Source organism: Enoplosus armatus, chromosome 14 (assembly GCF_043641665.1).
Source record: "Enoplosus armatus isolate fEnoArm2 chromosome 14, fEnoArm2.hap1, whole genome shotgun sequence".
Classification (NCBI taxonomy): Eukaryota; Metazoa; Chordata; class Actinopteri; order Centrarchiformes; family Enoplosidae; genus Enoplosus; species Enoplosus armatus.
Window position 1 is genome coordinate 4,942,348 of NC_092193.1, and position 19,729 is coordinate 4,962,076.

The window sequence follows — 19,729 nt, forward strand, 5'->3', positions numbered from 1 at the left end:
AGTTAATTGCATATTATCTAGCATTTGGAGGCAGCGTAATACAACAGCTGATTACATTTTATTGCAGGTAACCAGACGATGTAGCCAAACATGGTCAGGACACGCTTGTTTTAAATACTCTATGGTTGAATATCCATTTTTTATTTGCCTCAGGACAGCTGACTGAGCACCAGAGCTCTTTTTTTTTTAGCATTGTTAGGATTTATATTGCTAAAATGACACATATTCAAAACTTTGAGCCCGCAGTCTCTCCCAAGTGTTTGCTCAGCAGCAGGTGTCAAGGGAGCAGACGAGATGCTCCTCATTGGCTTTCAGTCAGTTTCGCCCAGCAGCAACAACAGCTAGAGCTGAAGAAACACTCAACTAGATTTTAAAGTCTTGGTCTGAAGGAGCTTGGAGTAAGAGGTGCATTGCTCCTGCCTGTTACTGTACAACCACAAATAGCCACCCGGCCTCCATCATGAATTTACGGATTGCACCTTTAGGTGTCGCTGAGGGTTTTTTCACATTTCGAAGAGCGATTAATCAGACCAACCCATTCAGGTCTGTTCCCAATTCAGACTCCCCGTCATTGTAATTACTGTACAGCGCTTAAGGACTCGCACATTTACATAATTGATTCTTTTATCAAGGCACGTCTCGCTATCTCTCTCATACACAATCTGTTATGCAGAATGGATTTTTTAAGCGCAGGCTGATTTGAAATGCTGATCTTTGTTCAGTTGTCTTCTTCTCCCTCCACCTCTTTTCATTTCTTTTCTTCTTCAAGCCTCGGCACTCCTCCTCATCCTGTCCTTCTTTCCATCAACTTCTTCATCATTCCTTTTTTTCCACTTTTCATGTCTGCTGCAACAGCTCTCACCCCTCTCCCTCTGTCCGCCGTTCATTCTCTCCTTTTCCTTCACTCCCTTCTTTATTTTCTTACTGTATCATCCATCTCTTTCTCTTATTTATTCTCACTTGCTCTCCTCTCCTGCTTTTATCTTTTCTTTTTCCATCTTCATTCCTTCCAGCCTCACCTCTCCTCCAACCATTTCTTCTCCTATCCTTTCCATCTCTACTTCACCCTTGATCATTTCATCTTTTTTCTTTCTCCTGCAGCGCTTGTCACAGCTCCCTTCTCCACTCATCACTTCGGCCCTCTTTTGATTCTACTCTACTTTTTTTTCTTTCTTTTTTTTTCGCAAAATGTGCAGAGCATGTACAGTTCAAGTCAGGACTCTCATTCTTTCGGTGTCTCTCTTCCTCCCTCCTGTCTCAGGCCCGCCTCCTACATGTGGGAGAAGAAGGATGGAGAGCTCCCCCCACTGGCCAAAGTCGACGGTGCTTTCTTGCGCTTCGAGATGCTCAACAAATCAGACAACGGTGTCTACCTCTGCCACGTTGACAACGGCATCGGAATCAGCCAGGGGGAGTACATACTCCAGGTGCAAGGTAACAAGAAAAGCAAAAAGAAAGAAAGAATATGAGTCAGAAAGAGGGACGTGTGGTGGGAAAGAGGGGGACTGATGTAGAGAAAGAGTTGGGATGTCTTCTTCTTTTACGTTTCTTCATCACGTTTTTTTATTTCTGTCGTTTGTTGTGGCTTTTGCTTGTACTTCCATCTTTTTTCTCTTCTGATTTTCTTTCGTTTCTTTCCTCCTGTTTTTGTTTGTGGTTTTGTTTTGTTTTTTTCTCATCCAACCGCGCCACCATAACCACCACCGCCACCGCTTACCATCCAACCGCTTTCGCTCGTTCTTGCGCTTCTTTCCCTTCGCTTTTATGTGTCTCGTTCGTTCGATCCATGGCCATTTTTGCGCTTTGCTTGTTCGTTCCCACTCCTCCTCCTCCTCCTCCTCCTCTTCCCAAGATCCCACGGACCCAGACTCCCTGGACACCCCCTCCCTTGGCTCTGCAACCTATCCATCTTTCCCTCCCTCCTCCTCCTCCCTCGCATCCACCCCTACTCCTGACGTCTACTCTGGCTCCGGCTCTGATCCCATTTACTCTTCCTCCTCCACTCCCCCTGAACTCACCTCCACTTCCTCCCCCGACTCTCCCCCTTCTCCCACCCCCTCCACGGCTGACGCGTCTACCACCATCTCTAAATTCTCCACCACCACCCTCTCCAACGCCCTCTTCCCCGACCTGGAATTCTCTCCTTCCTCCTCCGCAAGCATCGCTCCTTCCCCCGCCACTCCGTCCTACTCCTCTCCCGCCTCCTCCCTTACTCCCTCAGTTTCCGTCCAGCTGAATGGAGTATACACTTTCACAGGTAAAACCATCTGAGTTACACACTTGCACACACACTTGCAAACAAAAAAGATTCGAGAAGCTTAGTAATGGAGCGGAAAAACAAACACCATTCAAGTTACTACTTTGCTATTTTTTTCCTCAACACACAAACTGTGCTTGTATTGTGGAGCAGTCAAAGACACTGGGAGTTTGTTTTACATGCAAACACAAACACATACTCAAAGCTGACAGCCAGAGCAGACTTGAAGAAACACAATGAAGGAAAAGAAATGGCATTCATGTGGCCGTGTCACAGCTGTTTGATGTTTTTCTTTTCTTGTTTCCTCTTTCTTCCTGTTAATAACCCCAAACCCCCCAACACACACTCCTCCATTTATCTAACAACCATCCCTCCATCCATCCATTCATCCATCAATCTAAACATCCATCAATCCATCTACTCATCCACTTGAGAAGATGCTGCAGACAACAGTGCAGGTATAACTTTTCCACCAGTCACCTGTCGTTCTGACTTTCTGTCGTTCTAACTTTTTCGTCCACCCGGCTGTCTGTCTGTCCGTCTGTAGGTCTGACTGTCTGTAGTTCTTTCTGTTTTTGTCTGTCTGTGCCAAAAAACCTGATCTGGGGGACACTTTGAACTTTGAAAGCGGAGGGATGAATATTTCATAGTCCTGCCCACGTAATGCTTTGTTGTTGCTCCATACATGCACTGACAGGCTCAAAACACAAGCTCACACACACACACACACACACACACACATGCAACACACATTTTCACACCAGGCACTCACATCTATCTCACAAAGACACACACACACACACACACACACACAAGCATGACCTCTTAAGTGGTACAAGTCATTTACACAGTGTTCCACTTCCTCTGTGTGTGTTTCTATATGTGTGTGTATGTGTGTTTTTCTGTGTGTGTGTGTGTGTGTGTGTGTGTGTGTGAGTGCTGGGGGGGGGGGGGTCAGGCTTCGAGGTGTTCTTGGGTCTTGTCTGCTTTCCTTTGATGCTGACAGCAGGATTTATGGGCTCATTCTTAGTCTCGCCTCGTCAGCATGCCCCTCTCACCTCCACGCCGGCCAGCCGGAGTGTGTGTTCGACTTTGTGTGTGTGTGTGTGTGTCATTCTGACTGGTGCTCAGAGCCTCCCCTCCCCACCACCCCGACTCCCCCTCTCTCCCTGTTCTCTGTCTACGGCTGGCCTCTGGTTGGCTGTTGTCATGGCCCTTCACTTCTCTAACTGGCTGAAATGTGACTTTTTCTTCTTCATGTGGTTTCCCCGTTGGTTATAATGTCCTTCTTTCCCTCTTCAATTTCAGTTTTCCCCTCTTCAATTTCAGTGGCTGTTGCTGTGCCTCTCTCTCTCATTCCTGTTCTCTGATTGGATGTATAAGCTAGCTGTTTCTTCCTCTGACTGGTTGAATCCTTGACCCCTCAAACATTCACAAAGTGCCAGCCAGTCTCTCCCTCCAACTCCCTTTCTCCTCCATTATCTGTTTTTTAGTCTTTTTTTTTAACGCTTTTCGGTAGAGAAGTGCTGCTTTTCGAAGTTGTGCCTATCTGAGTGACTTTCAAATTGACACCCAGTGTTTGATCTGGTCTGAAAAGCCAGGCGAAATAAATGAAGTGTCAAATTATGTCCGCGTAGATTGCTTTCTTCTCTGAGGGGCAAGTAGCTGAAGTGGCTGAAGCGAGGCGAACCGGGGGGGAAAAATATCAAATCTCTGCTGTTGGGTGGAACACTTGCATCTCAAGGAAAGCCGAGGAAAAGAGGTCTTGTTTTCAGCTTGACCGCCATGAATTGTAAACTTTATCCACGAACTTCCCCAATTGAAAAATTAGTATATTTTTCCATAATTAAAGCATACTTTTAGTAAATAACGTATATTTACCAGTGTAAAAGTATATTGAGAATACATTTCTAGGTTCTTCTAATATAATGATAATCACAGTACGTTTTTCCAAAGCATATTTATATGATACCACAACTTATTATATTATTATTAAATGTATTTTATCGTACTTCTATGCTATCTATCTATTGTACTATATACTGATTAAGTGATGATACATGTATGAATGTCTGTATGCGTTTAAAGTTCATCTAAAATATCATTTAAAAAATACATTTTTAACTGAATGTGCTTTTACAGTATATTAACAGCAAATATCATTTTAAATTTGTATTTTATCAAATTATTACAAAAACTAAATCTGGGACTCTGGGGGTCTGGGGCCCTGGTGCAGTTGCCTGCATTCCCCAGTTTGGAATTCAACCTTGGCTTCTACAGGACTGAAAGTTTCTCAGTCCACAGAAGAGCATAAAATCCTTCAGTTGAAGTGAAAAGATGGAAATTGCCACAGCTGAAGGGGCAAGAATTTCACCCGACATCAACAGCGTGTGCTCCCTCAAGGTTCTTTACAAGTGATCGGGACTTGGTCGTTAAGCTGCACAATCCTGTTGCATTGTTAGTCACGAACAATTTTTAATGGAGGGTGACGCGGTGGCCCCTTTTCTTTCGCCTGGCTTTTTTCATATCCTCGTCTTTGTCTTCTGAAGGTTTGCCGCTATGCCTGGGTATTATATATTGACAAGTCTTCTCCACTCCCCTGTTCTTTTCTTTTCTTTCTGCCTTCTCTCTGTCACTCTCCCCATTATTCTCTCTCTCTCTTTCTCTATTTCTGCTGCCTTTCATCATCCGTCTCCCGTTTCCACCAATATTCATCTGCCACCCCCTCCTCCCTCTCTGCTCTCAATCTCTGTCTCTCTTTCCCTCCCCCCTTGTTCCTCACCTTCTCTACCTCATATTCTGTTGCTCTCTGTCTCTTTCTTTCTCACCCATTCTCCTCTTCCCTCTCTCTCATTTTGACCCCCATATTCTTATCTTTACTACATGACCTCCCTTTCTCCCCTCCTCTCCTCTCTTCTCCATCCCACCACCCTCTTCTTAAGACCCCACAGCCATGTCGACCTCTTCGGGGGTGGACCACGCCGTGATCGGAGGGGTTGTGGCTGTTATCGTCTTCATCCTGCTCTGCCTCCTCATCGTCCTCGGCAGATACCTCATCAGACACAAAGGTCAACTGCTCACACCCACACGTGGACACACTCATGCATGCATGCATGAGCGTACATAGAGATACACTTGCATAAATGTGGATACATGCGTACCAGGATCTCACACGTACAAACATGCATATGCATACAAATGCAGGGACACACAGAAATGCAAATGTACTTATACCTAAATATGGATTCTGAGCATAAACCTCACTTATTTTATTCAGAGTAGGAAAATGAATGAATGACAATAAGTGAATGTTTATTCATTGCCTTTTAATACATTTTGGTTCACGCGTCTTCCTGGGAGATTAGATTTCCTGACGTCAGCAATGTTTTCAATTATATGGTTTCATATGGGATTTAAAGAAGTGATGTGGTAGAGGCGTAATTGCTTCCTGATGATGTCAGTCAGTTACTCTGTTGCTCACAAAATACTGTTACTTTTTCTTTCTTTTCACTCCTATTTAGGTCTCACATAAACAAACAAGAACAAAACAGATTCAAATGTCTCAGCTCCAGCCGGCCACAGGTGAACTTTAAAGGGTACTAAAGACACGTTTCACCGCCCAGGTGGCACAGTTGATAAATACTTGCCCACCACCACCACTGTGTGCTGGATTCAATTCCCGGCTCCGTTGCCTCCAGCTGGTCCAGAATATTGAACACAATCGCTTGGTGGCCAGTGTTCACAGATGCCAGGTCTGTGAGGGATCGTGTCCGTGTCGCTGCATTAGTGACTCCCTCTGGGTGGTTAAGGCACGTGTGCAGATAAGAGTGGGGTCAGGGGGTGAAAGTGTGAAGCTCCTCACTGTCTGGTGACTACATGTGTACGAGTCTGCGGGCCGGCAGAGGAGTGAGCAATTACTGTAGTGTATGCAAACTTAGTCATTCCCTGTCTTTTCACTGCCATGAAATGCAGATAGTTCCCACTAATGAAGCACAGAAGCTACAACATGTGCACTTACAGTATAATGGCTAGAAAGTTACACTTTTGTTTAACAAAGTTTGATCACTTTAAAAGTAGGTTGACAAAATAATCTTAACTCTTGTCATGAGCTGACTAAAGGAAATTCAGTCACGTCCTAACAGGGTTCATATTTTGGGAAGATCATAACCCCGACAACTGAATCTTGAGTAAAGATTATTTTGTCAAACTGATTTTTCCAAGGTCAAGAATGAACTTTCACGCTCACTTTAAAAGTAAGACGTAAATGTGCAAATATGATCATTATGAGGAAAAACAGTGAAAATAGAGTTGAGTTGTGAAGTTGCTCTTTGGATCTTAGCGAGAGAATCAACAGTAGAATAACGAAAATAATCAAAAAACGTGATTTTACTTGGATGACAAAGGCGCGATGGAGGCCTGTAAGTATTGATTTGGTGATTTGGAGGTCAAAAGACATCTAGACATCTTTGTTAAAACTGGGCTACATTTGGTTGAAAATAAAAAGCTATTTAGACGTCTATAATCTCTGTGTGAACAGTTTCTTAATTATATTGTACTCATATATTATATCACTGGGAAAAAGGTCCCCACTAGTTGAAGTTGAAATGTTGTTAGAACCTAGATGCCTAAAAACTTTCACTTTCAACTAAGTTTATCCAAGTTTTTAACCTTAAAGCTGTCTTATGACCTGCAGACCATATTAATGCTCATGAGAAATCAGGCAAAAAAAAAAAAAAAAAGAAATTGACTTGAATTGAACTTTCTGCCTTAGTTCTGACCCATCATAACCAAAGAAATCTCGACATGAAACCTCTCCAAAGACAAATCCTGTGTGGTACCCAGATAAAAAAAAAAACAGTTTTATCAGGTGTTTTCAGGACTTTGTCTCCGAGCATGCTCATAACCTAAAGACAGCTTTACTACATCGTAATTCACCCACATTAAAAGCAAAACAAAGCAGCAAAAGTTACCAAAAGCACCCGAAGTGATCATTTAGACATCATTTTGGAACATCTTGTTTATAACAGCCTCTGTCCGCTGGCCTTTCGTCATTTTACAGTTCCAGTGTTTTACTGCCTCAGCAATCTTATTTATCCCCCCCCCCCCCCCCCCCCCCCATCTGTGTCTGTTTCTCCGCTCTCTCTCCGTCCACAGGCACGTATCTGACCCACGAGGCCAAGGGCTCGGACGACGCCCCAGACGCAGACACGGCCATCATCAACGCAGAGGGAGGCCACTCCGGAGCAGAGGACAAGAAGGAGTACTTCATCTAGACAGAGGACGGAGCGGTGGAGGGAGGTGGAGGAGGACACGATGGAGGACGTGGAGGAGAGGAGAGGAGAGGAGTGAAGGGGGAAAAAAAAAAAACCTCCATTTGTTTTCACGACGCTTCAGTTCTTCACTCGGTTGGAGGGATGATGGGAGGGGAAGGGAGAGAAAGAACTGTGGGCAGGATAAAGCGATGAGTTGAGCTTCAACTGGTACTACCCTCTTTGAATTGATACAGGGAAGTGTGATTTTGCACTGACATACGGACGAACTGAAGTTACACACTCACACACACACACACACACACACACACACACACATACATACATGAGTCAGTTTTGGGGGGAAACTCTTCTCACACAGACTTGAATGCTCGTAGATGCTCAGATTAACAAACGAGAGCCTCGTACTAACACGTCTGAAGTATTTCTGAATGGCACATTAACACATTTTTACACGAGCATCGTATCCTCTTTCTAACTGTCAACGCCTCGAAAAAGCAAAATTGTAACTCACATTCCTGGCATCCTGAGCTGATACTTCACACACACACACGCCAACCTGTCTCCTCGACATTTAAGCCCAAACCAGCTCTTGTCTTTTTACGTTTGTGTCCTCGTTCTCTCCATCTAACAAGGCAGTATCCCTCCGTAAACATTCTAGTGGCAGAGAAATCCATCCAAAGCAAATTACGACTGACAAACATAATCTCCCTCTCTCACAGTTTAATCTTTTTATGCCATCAAACCTCTTCCTGCGTCTTCACAAACCCTGGTACGAGCCGTTGAATTTCCCACAACGCAGCACCACACAACATGCAACACTCATGCAAAAATAGCATTCCCACCTTGCGCTACCAAGCCGAGGGGCTCCAGTATACATATATAAATATATATATATATAGAATTATATAGCATTCTTTTTACTTGACAGAAAATGTTTGGTGTGCTGTAAATACACTCTCTCTCTCTCTCTCTCTGTCCTCTTTCTACCTTCTCTCTCTCCTTCTTCTGTCCCTCTTCTCTTTCTCTCTTTATCTCATACAGTCTGTTACTGCATTACAGTAACTTATATACTCTTAAAAAAAAGCCTGCCTGTTTTTATTACATGCGTGGAAATGCAGAGTCAAAACTATCAATATCTGGGGGAAAAAATATGAAAATAACAACAATGACGATGAAAACTAACCTTAACTGCAAATATTTGTATGAGGAACGTTTTCCTTCTTTTTTTTTTTTTTTTCCTTTTTCTTTTATTCCTTTTGTGGGGGGGGGGGGGGGGCGGGGGGCTTTTGAGATGTTTTCTCTCCTCAGTGTGTTACTGTCAGTGTTAACAGTTTACGGTGTCTGTCGGTTTGTCAGTCCAGGAGTCCATACATCTAATTTCCGATATTGTATTTTGATTTTGAGGCTCAAGGTTGTGATGCTCTTCGTTTATTTACATTTTTCTCCCGGCTTTGTCGGCCCCCTGCTCCCAAACACTAAACTGTAGCAAAACCTCGATCGAACGCAGCTTCGAAAGGTGTCAAAGTGTTTGTTGGGAGTTTTCCTGGAGTATCACTGCCTTCCGCTGTGGTCTTCCTTCCATCATGCCCCGCTGAACGTAAAGCTCGACTCCGACATTTTTCTCCCTGCAGCAGACTGCTTGTCTTGGCGAGGCCACCTGGCACTAAATTCATTGAGTAGTGATATCATGACTTCCTCTAAGAAGCTGGCACGGTCGCTGCTTCGGGGACGTGAAAACACTTGCTTTCCACTACGGGGCCAGACAGGACTGCCTACATGCATTATGACAAACTTCCTGGCTGAAAAAAAAAAAGAGAAAAAAAGACCTTTTCTGTTATTGTTTCTTGTTCTGTGTGTGTGTGTGTGTGTGTGTGTGTGTGTGTGTGTGTGTGTGTGTGTGTGTTATTGTGAGCAGGAATCATTTGCCAGCTTAGCGAAAAGGTTCCCATAAATGAACGGTGTTTTATTAAGGTTGGGAGTTCGCTTTGGCACTGGCAAGCTCCACTTGGCCCGGTCGTGGAAATTGATTGCAATCTAACTAAGAGGCTGTGGGCTCCAGACTGTCCACATGCCAAGGTTTGGTTTGGTGGGCAGTGTGCCGAGCCGGAGTCTGGGCTGCACTAACACTGAAGAAAGTCATTTAGGAACTTAAATGTCCTCTTCTCTTTTTTTTATTTCCCTCCGCTCTGCTCGTCCGTTTCTTTTCATTCTTTAATCAATCATCCCGTCTGCGTCCTGATCCACCTTCACCCGGTCTCTTCTCATCACTCCCCCTCCCCCCCCCCCCCCCTTTCCATCTCTGATCGATGTCCGGTTCTCCTTGCTGGTCTCTCTCTCTCTCATTCAGACGTCCATGTAAACGTAAAGTAGAAGTAGGGCCTCTAGGTTTGCTGGCGTGCGCTGATGGCTTTCTGCAGCACTTTTTTGGGAGTGTGTTGGAGAGGAATCCATTTGCTGTTGTCAGTCTACCTGTAGACAGTTACGTCTGTGATAGTTTATTGTACACCCCTTTTTTGGGAACGTTCAGGGATTGTGCTTTTCGTACCTTTCCCCGCATTGTCATTAACTGCTACCTAGCTAGCTGCTTTGAAAGCAAGTGGCCCGGCTAGTGTGTCTATAAGCTAGCTATACTACGAAGGGTGAGGCCACCTGAAGCAGGGTCAGCTGTTCGGTTGGAAGTGGGTTGGCTAAGTTGACGCTGTAGTAAACTTGGCTTAAACAGTGTTCGGATCCTGTGGGAGACTGCTGAACAAGCACCAGACAACTTTAAACAAACCGAGATGAATATTTCGGAGAATTCAGAACACTGTTTATCTCGTGTTTGCGCTGCAACACTCTTTTTCACGGTGTTCATGTCTGCAGACCAGAGGATGGGCTTCGTCTCACAGAGTTTATTGTCAACTTTGAAGAGTAACCTTTGATTTGTATTTAACCCCAGTCTAATTCTGCTCTGTGAATGGAGAAAAGAACACCTGCCTCATACTCAACAAAGTGTAGTGTCTTTTAAAAACTAATGGACCTGTATTTGCCTGTAATTTATCGTCCTGTCCTTCGTCTTGGTTAATGTGCTAGCATGTAGCTTGCATGAGAAACGGTTGGAAATGTAGATAGTGTCGGAGATGAAGAAAAAGTGCCGACAAGCTCCTCTCCTGAGACAAGAGCGGCGGTCTGCCCGACTGACCTCCCTGCTGTTCTCTGATCTGCAAACATAGACCTTGTCCCAGTTAGACCCGTCTGTACCTCCTCAACACTGCAGTCCTCGGACTAACACCGAGAGAAGTGATGAAGTAGGACTCATTCTGCTTTTCCTCCACCACTGCTACATTAAAACCATGTTGGGGTACAATGGCGTTGAATTGGGGCGCGCCGTCAGTCTACTTTGTGTTTGGTTGCATCAGTGCAGTAATGACTAGCTGTCACCAGATGCCAGCAAACAGCAGCTTTTCTTTCTCCTCTTCAGTCAGACCGAGCTGTCCTGCCCCACCACACGACTCTCACCAACTCCTCTTCAGGCAGTCGCACACTAGCTGCCAGTTTGTAGAATAAACAAATTGATTTTTTTAAAATTATGTTTTGTAAAAGGTGTGCATAATCTTAAATGTGTTACTTTCAGTTTAATTGATAATCATTTTCTTTTCTCCTTTTTTTTTTTAATTAGATTTTTTTCCAAAACTTGAAAGTTAGAAATGTTTTTTTTTTTGCGCATTTTATTGTTTCAACAACCATTTTTATATAATTTCATGTATATAGTGTTGCCTTTACTAGATACTCTTACAAGCGCACCCATACACACTTTGCACACACACACACACACTTTTGGGTACATACACATCCACACACATATCTGGATATGCACGGCAGGCATGATGTCTGCGACTATGGTGTATTTGTACATATGTGTGTGTATGTGTGTTTGTGTATGAGTGTGAGGTGTGTATTATTTGACCCAAACAGACTCCGGAGACACTCTTACATGTGTTGCATTCACAAAAATGTTATTATTTCGATGACTAAAACAGCGTCTTTGTTTTTAGAGTTATAATTTTGGATGACAAGTCTTCCTTTTGAATAAATATCCATATCACATGGGAATAGTGCTGTCAAATGTTAATTTGTACAATGGCTGATGATGTCATCAAGACGAGACCCAGCCGCATGCTGTGGAGGGATCGCGCCTGTTGGCTGTTATGTTCATACAGTATTTGTTTAATTCTTTTTTTTTTGTTTCTTTGTTAAAATACCAGTTCAGTTGTTGACTTCAATAAACATGCATTTGGGTTAATTTCACCTGTCTTGTCGTTGGTTCTTCCTGTTCAGAAACGTTCAAAATCAGATCTGATCCAAAATACGAAAATGTTCATCCAGAGGGTAATCTGTTTTCTTGCTGCGGTACGTAGTTTACTACACCGCTTCAGGAAAATGTGACTTTTCCTCAAACATCTCAAAAGATCTGTTGCAAAATCAATTTTAAAACGAGGAAACACATGAAATATGCACATCAGTATCTCCCAAATCTTAGTATTTAGAATTCTAATATTGTATTGATAATTCAGTATTATATAGACAAGGACTTGGGTGGGTTAATTGATAAGGAGGGTTTTTTTAACTCGTGAACTTTATTTTAGGATGTTAAAAAAGCATTGTTTTCTTAGTGACTGTGTACAAAAGTAATTTATATGATAAAATGTCCCACAAATCCAGTAATCACTGAATGCAAGACTGTATAAGTTATCAACAGGTTCTAAAAGCCATTAGGCATCACTTTTTTCTGCTTTGCAGTTAAAGAAAATGCCCAACAGAGGGCAGTACAACACAATAATTCAAAGTCCCTCATGAAAACAACAAAAAAGGCTGGTTGGTTATAAAATTAGGAAAATCACTAACTGACTTTCTCCCTTAATTAAATTTCATGTTGGCAGTTGTCTTAATGTCATTATGATCAAATAATGCTTTCTTTCTCTCACAGACAAAAAATATACACATCTGCTTTAGAGTCTCTGGATCTTTCTTTCTTTCCTTCTTTCTTTCTTTCTCTCTCTTTCTCTGTGGTTTCCTTTTAGTGCTCTTATCTTTTCCCTGCCTCCACTGTGGTTTGGGGGAATATTGTTACCACATGTTGATACTGGTACAGAGGTTAATAATCAGCCTCACATTGTACACATGCTACTAGTTAATTACACAGTAAATAGTCACAATCCTCACACAGACGGATATTAATAACTCTGTCCAGCTGTTTGAGGATAAAGACCTTGTTCTTAAATACAGACTTACAACTGAGTATACTGTTGTTAAAACTGATCACCATTGTGATCTAGTTCAAACAGAATACATTAATGTAGCTGCCAACAAGTGTGGAGAGTCAAAGCTGACCTCATTTGAGTGGTGAACAGCACAATATTGATTGAAATATTGATTTCATCAAATGTATATTCTGCAACATATTTGCAGACTGTTTCGTCGTGCAGCTGTAAGCATTTCAGCACTTCTATAAAGCTTTTTCTTCTTTTAATTTGTTGTGAAATGTTGTAAAATGGTATATCTGACCCCAGGCCTCCCTAAAAAGAAGTCACTTTAAACACACCATTGGATGCCGGAGACACGTCGACAAGTTCCTACTGAAAGATTATGGAAATAAGTAAGTAGTTAAAATCATGTTCTGTGAGTTGTTCATTTAGTTCCTACAGTATGGCACACCTCCTGCAGGAGGAACTGTGATTTAAGTCATGTCATAAATGACATTTACTCTGCCATTTTGTATTAAATATTACAAAAGACGTACAACTACAGACTACAGAATTCTGCTACAGAATATTCTCTGTTTAAGCTGCACTCAGCTCGTTTAAAGCACTTGATGGTTTAAGTTTTCACGTTGAAAGCGCAGTTCTCGTTGTGGCCGCTGGAGCGCCCTCCTCCTCCTCCTCCTCCTCCTCCTCGTCTCTGTGGAGTCCAAAACGGAGATTTGGACCGGGGGGTGAGGAGGGAGGGGGTGTGTGCTACTGATTGTATGAGAAGAGAGAGGGGGGGGGGGGCAGAGCTAGAGAGAGAGAGAGACAGAGAGAGAGAGAAAAGAGGGGGAGAGGAATTCACTCCTGTTTAAATGGGAATCTGGAGCGCAGAGAGGAAAAGAGACGCAGACAGAGAGAGAGAGACTGAGAGAGAGAGAGAGAGAGAGAGAGAGACAGAGAGAGAGAGAGACAGAGAGAGAGAGAGAGAGAGAGAGAGAGAGAGAGAGAGAGAGCAAAAAAAAGTGGAGACAGATTTATTTTACGCACGGGGGAAAAGAAGGAAACGAGTTGAAGAAAGGAAAGGAGGAGAGAGGAAAAGAGGCTTCGGATTTTTTCCTCTAAATTTGGCTTCTTTCACTCTCATGACTCAAAGAGGATTCCAGTTAAATTCACCCGCTCGGGAGGAATTGATGGTGTCTTTTCGGGGGAGCAGAGCCGAGGGGAGGAATCTGAATGCGCTCGGCTGAACCATGCCAGCCCTGTGGATCATAACTTTGGCGATCACTTTGAACCAAGGTGAGAGATGTTTGAACACGCTCAGTGTGAACTGAGCAACAGCGGAAAGTTTCTTCTTAATGCCCGAATGTCTTCTCCTTTTGCCCTTCCTCTCCTCTGTTGTGTGCGGGCGTCTGTGCGCTTTGCGGGTGTCTCTCTGTCTGTGCTGCCGGTGCGTGTTTGTGCATCTACATGTCTGGCGGTGCGCGCGCCCTCGTGTGTAAATGTGCCATGTTGTTACAGATTCGTGCTGCCCCGGACATCATCATTACAGCCCACCGGCGCTGAGGGGTGTTCAGGGTCTTTGCTCTTCTGGGTAAAAATGAGACACAAACGGTCCAGACGCGCTGCGTTCATTTTTCTTCAATTACACGTTCGTGGGAGAGATGTGCAGCATCTGCACACGACATTGCTTTGACGTGACCTTTGAAACGCATGAATAGATAGATTTGGTCGACACAAACAAACGCAGTGTGGGTCAACGGGGGATGTGTTACGAGCACACGCGCGCGCGCACACACACACACACACGCACTGCGCACAGCCTGCCAGCCAGGGGATGATTGATGAGGCGAGGATCCAATGCACAGTCTGGTCACCGGGCTTTAACATGAGTCACACCGGATCAATCTCGAACACGCGCGCGCACGCGTGCATTCCTCCAATCTCAGTGTGTGTGTGTGTGTAAGAGAAAGAGTGGAGAGTAAAGACCAGCGCAAGTGTCCCTCGAGACAGAAAGTCTGTGTGTGTGTGTGTGTGTGTGTGTGTGCGTGCGTGCGTGTGTGTGTGTGTGTGCGTGTGTGAGAGAGAGTGTGTGTGTGAGTGTGTGTGTGTGTGTGTGTGTGTGAGTGTGTGTTAGAGAGAGAGAGAGAATAGAGACCAGTGCATCCTCCTCTTACCTCTTAGCATGCAGGTAGAGCCTCGCGTGCTCGTGCCCGTGCGCGCGGCACCACTGCAAACGTGCAGGTGCCAAGAAAAATTCATATTTTACCGTAAAGACGGAGACATATTCACTGGACTGTAGGAGAGCCCCATTACTAATATTAATGTCCCTATTTATCGATCACCTTGATAGATTGCCCTCTCTCTCTCTCTACACACACACACACACACACACACACACACACACACACATCTCAGTGAGAGAGAGGATGAGTGTGTGTTTGTGTTTGAGGGCAGTCATGGCTCCAAAGACAGTGGTGATTAATTGAGGTGGCCTGACGAGAACAGTTCAACTGTGTGTGTGTGTGTGTGTGTGTGTGTGTGTGTGTGTGTGTACTATACCTGCTTTAGCACCTGGGTCCCCGGTGCCGCAGGCCGCCGGTGTGATGAACCACAGACGGTGATCTGTCGAGACAGACAGTCAGAGGAGCTCCCAGGCTGGAGCAGAGCTGCCCACCTGAGTAGAATAGAATATTATTGTTGCTTAAAGTAGAATAAAGCAACACACACGGTGAAAAACAATCAACAAAGTGTGAGCGTCTTGGATTGAAGGATGGATGCGTTTGTCTTTGGATCAGAATAGAAGGTGTCAAATCAGATCGGTTGACATTATGATAAATGTCAATCAATCAATATTCTAAGGAGCTCGGAGTAATTAGGGCTAAAGAGCCTGAGTGTATTGGTTGTAGCCGGATGAAAGAGAAGAGTAGAGAGAGTAAAGTTTGATTAGGAAAGTTTGATTATTCTAGCTATAGAGAACAAAGCAGAGCAGAGCAGAAAGAGGAAAAAACAAGGCAGGAAAGAGCTGAACAGAACAAAAGAGAACAGGACAGAACAGAGAAGAAAAGAACCCAACAGAACAGAACAAAGCAACAGAACCAACAGAGGAGATGAGGAACAGAACACAGCAGAGAACAGAGCAGACACAGAACAGCAGAGAACAGAGCAGAGCAGCAGATCAGTGTCTCCAGCTGAGCCGGTGTAAGCCTGTAAATGTGATCAGAGTGAATCCGTCCCCTACATGCAGCAGCTGCAGCCTAATGTGTGTTTAGCCTGTTTGGAGTCTTCCAGGTGTCTGCTGCCTGCTTCCCTCTGCTGACAGCTCCGACTGCCTCTCCCCGAGCAGCCTGATTTACTGTTCAGTCCGGTGGTGTGCCTGGCTTCCTAACGCAGGCCAACTACATCGCTGTGCGGTTGACCGCGCGTCTGTGGGCCTCTGTAATTACTGTTCGGCCCCGTGAGTGTATATGTGTATATGTGTGTGTGTGTGTGTGTGTGTGTGGGTCCGACGTAGCGTGTTGCCGCTGTGATCCGACACCGCGCTGCCAGCGCCGGTCTGGCCACAGGCGAGAGAGCCTGTTTCTCCGAGTCGATTCTTGAACAGCACTTTTGCTTGAGCTGAACATTTCTGCAGCCTGATCATGCAAGCAAAGCAAGCAAAGCAATTCTTGCACTGCAAGCACCTGTCCCATCTCTCTCCCCCCTCTCCTTCACACACACACACACACAGAGACTTTCTTTTTCTCCCTTTTCTCCCCCATCCTCCTCCTCCTCCTCCTCCTCCTGCTCTTTACTCCCGTCACAAGAATAGAGCAGAGGCGCAGATGTAAAGAGACAGGCCAAAAGACAGAGAGATGGAGGCAGAGAGAGACGAAGAAAGGAAGAGACAGCGGGGTTCAGTCCTAATCTGTTGACAAGAGGGGATGTTTGAGGATAAACAGAGGCTGAGCAGGAGCGCTCAGGAAGCAGAGAGAGAGAGAGAGAGAAGGCCCTACTGGCTTGAGTCTCATCTTCAACAGCAACCCAGCCGGACCATCAATGTTTGATGGTTTGCATCAGCACAGGCTTACACCAAAGTGGGCTCCAGGGGCACCGACGGATCCTCAGAAAGGTCTCTTAAGATGTATCTAAGTCACAGCCAACTGGACCTGCCTTAGATTGTTGAGAACGTTTCGCCTCTCATCCAAAACATCTTCAAGAATGTAAAGCATGTCCAGCTGCCTTTGACTTAGCACTCTTAGATAGATGCTATGACCTGGATGGCCGAGAGTCGTCACGCACCCCAAAATAGTTTATTCCACCTGCCGTAGCTTCTAGTGACAGACTGAGAGATGAGATTGTCTTTGATCATTAGTTTCAAGCTCTCCACTGTTACGCCCTCAAACAGTTGTGTAATTCCTTTCTGAATCATCTAACAACAAAAATATTCTCAGATGGGGGTTTGTGGGTTAACTCAGAACTGTGTTTGGCATTTACAGCATGTAAAGATCTGGAAAAATGCACTGCAACCCCCCCAGCGTGTTTTTTTTTTTTATTTCTGTGTAACGAACCAACAAATTTCACAAGCACGACCTCGTAGGAAGGCAAAGTATTGGACACATTGCTGTCTTTTGGAAGACTAAATAATTCAGCTATTCAGTTCAATGATTTTGCAGGGGATAGCCACTGTTGGATTGGTGGATTAATCCAGTTGTTGGTCCCGAAGCAATATTTGGCCTCTTGTTGGCCCCTATTGACACCTCCTGCTAGCACCAACACCACCTCCCTGTGCACTCTGTACACACCCAGGGGCTTTTTAGTTGACAAATTCAACTGATATGGACCATATGTACCATTTGTACACTAGTGTTTTTAAATAGGGCCCTTCTTTAAGGACGCTTTCAGACGGACAACAGCCCTGCATGAAAAACTGTCCCACAAAGAAGTCAACAAAAAAAAAAATTCACTGTTCAATATAAAAGGCTACTGAATATGTTGGTGGATTGTATCATCTGAGGCACCACTGATGAGCATTGCTTGCATGAGCGGCTGCAGGATGAATCAAACCCCCAACCTTGGCCATTAGTGCCATACTGTACTGATCGGGCCATAAAAGCGAATATAAAAGGTTGACTGACTCTGTTGCTCTAATTGGATGGTTAAAAAAAATCCACTTCAATAAAAAAACCCTGCTGTACTCTCAAATGAATATAATTAAAAATGGCATGACAAGCCTTGTTTAAGAGCAGTGCAGAGGTTCAAACAACACGACGGCGGTGGACTTAAGTGTGTGTGTGTGTGTGTGTGTGTGGGCCTCATCCCGAAGCCCTCCAGTACCTGACAGATCTGATATCCTTATGGAGCGCGAAGAGTAATCTGAGGTGACAAGGAACAGCAATTAAAATAAATAAATAAAATAACTGCCACAATTAGCCGCCGCTTAATTCAACGCGATGCCCCGATAATCTAGTAATCTGCTAAAGCGACATCGGCAAATTCCCCCTTCCCTCCTCTGCACAGGCAGTGTGTGTGTGTGTGTGTGTGTGTGTGTGTGGGAGTGAAAGACTGAGGAGTACGCAGATCCTAACAGAGAGCGTCGACTGGTATTAGGACTGACACCCATCACTCTGGCTGATATGTCAGCCTGAATGAGGGAGGAGTAGTGGATTTGGAGGGAAAGGAGGAGGAAGAGGAGGCAGAGAAGACATGCAGAGAACAAGGAGTAGAAGAGGAAAGAGAAGAGGAAGAAGAGAGGATGAGGGCAGGAGAGAAATTCAGATTGGAGGAAGAAGACAGAGGAGTGACGGAGGGTCAAAGAAGGGAGATGCAGTAATGTGGATGAGGGTGGGAGTGAAATGCAGAGGAGGAGAGGACACTAACAGGAGTGAAGGAGGAGGAGAGCAGGGTTGGGGAGCAGAGATTTATGTTTGGAGCAGATAGAGAAGAAGATAAGGGGAGAGAACAAGAAAGGAGGATAAGGGCAAGAGAGGAATTCAGGTGAGAGGAGGAGGGCAGAGGAAAAGGAGGCGGTCAGAGGAGGTGTGAAGAGAGAGGAAAGAAACATCAATGGAAAGAGGGCAGAAGAAGAAAGGAGGAAGAAAGAGATGAGAGATTCAGAAGTGTAGATGAGGCCAGGGGAGTGCGAGAGAGACGAATGAAGAGGAGGAGAAGACGGAGCTCAAAGAGGAGAGAAATTCATGTGGGAAGAGGATGGTAGAGGGGTGAAGGAGGCATAAAGAGGTGCCCAGGGGAGGAGTAGAGATAGATATGGAGGGAGGATGAAGGCAGGAAGGAAATAAAGAGGAGGAGTACAGAGGAGTGGGATCTTACAGGAGAGAAGGAGGAGGATGCAGATGAGGAGAGAGTAGGAGAGGTTGAGTTTGAATTAGGTAGAGGAGTGAAGGAGGGCTGCAGATCCCTGTGGGAGGAGCAGAGACGGAGGGAGGACACATTGGAAGGAGAAAGAGGAAGGAGGGGGATTCAGGAGCGTAGTTGAGGCCAGAGGAATGTAGGAGGGATATGAAGAGGAGCAGTACGAGCCAACAGGAGTCAAAGAGGAGGAGAGAAAGGGAGTAAGGGAACAGGGAAATAGAGGAGTAAATGACAAAGGAGGAGAAGAACAGATGATAAGGACAAGACAGAACTTTGGGTAGGAAGAGGGAAAAGGAGTGAAGGAAGGCAGCACAGAGGGGGAGTGGAGACGAAGGGAGGAAACATTAATGGAGGGAGAACAAAAGAAAAAGATGGAAAAGTGAAGGAGAAGGAGAGCAGAGTTGGGGAGCAGAGATTTATGTGTGAAGGGGTTTGGAACAAGAAAAAAGAGGAGTAGACGAGGTGAGAAGAAAATATAGATGAGGAGAGGGGAGAAGAAAAGAGGATGACAACAGTGAGGAGGATAAAGAAGGAAGAGGAGAGAAGGAGAGTTGAGGAGATGAATGGTGAGACAGGATGAAGGAGAAAGGGAGCATGAATGGAGGAGACGGGAGATTAGAAGACAA

The 19,729-nt window shown here is 44.8% G+C and overlaps 2 protein-coding genes across 2 annotated transcripts in view; both read left to right on the top strand.

The window, feature by feature from the left end:
* Window positions 1-7,530, top strand: part of cadm3 (cell adhesion molecule 3) — a 74,933-nt gene extending 67,403 nt beyond the window's left edge. Inside the window, exons 7-11 of the mRNA XM_070919298.1 lie at window positions 1,262-1,434; window positions 1,853-2,257; window positions 2,695-2,715; window positions 5,200-5,325; window positions 7,412-7,530. Of these exons, the coding sequence (XP_070775399.1) occupies window positions 1,262-1,434; window positions 1,853-2,257; window positions 2,695-2,715; window positions 5,200-5,325; window positions 7,412-7,530 (844 nt within the window). The remainder of the gene's footprint in view (window positions 1-1,261; window positions 1,435-1,852; window positions 2,258-2,694; window positions 2,716-5,199; window positions 5,326-7,411) is intronic.
* A 6,449-nt stretch (window positions 7,531-13,979) lies between these two features.
* The window catches only part of kirrel1b (kirre like nephrin family adhesion molecule 1b), a 63,564-nt gene continuing 57,814 nt past the window's right edge, over window positions 13,980-19,729 (top strand). Inside the window, exon 1 of the mRNA XM_070918919.1 lies at window positions 13,980-14,051. Coding sequence (XP_070775020.1) covers window positions 14,006-14,051 — 46 coding nt within the window. The 5' untranslated portion in view covers window positions 13,980-14,005. The remainder of the gene's footprint in view (window positions 14,052-19,729) is intronic.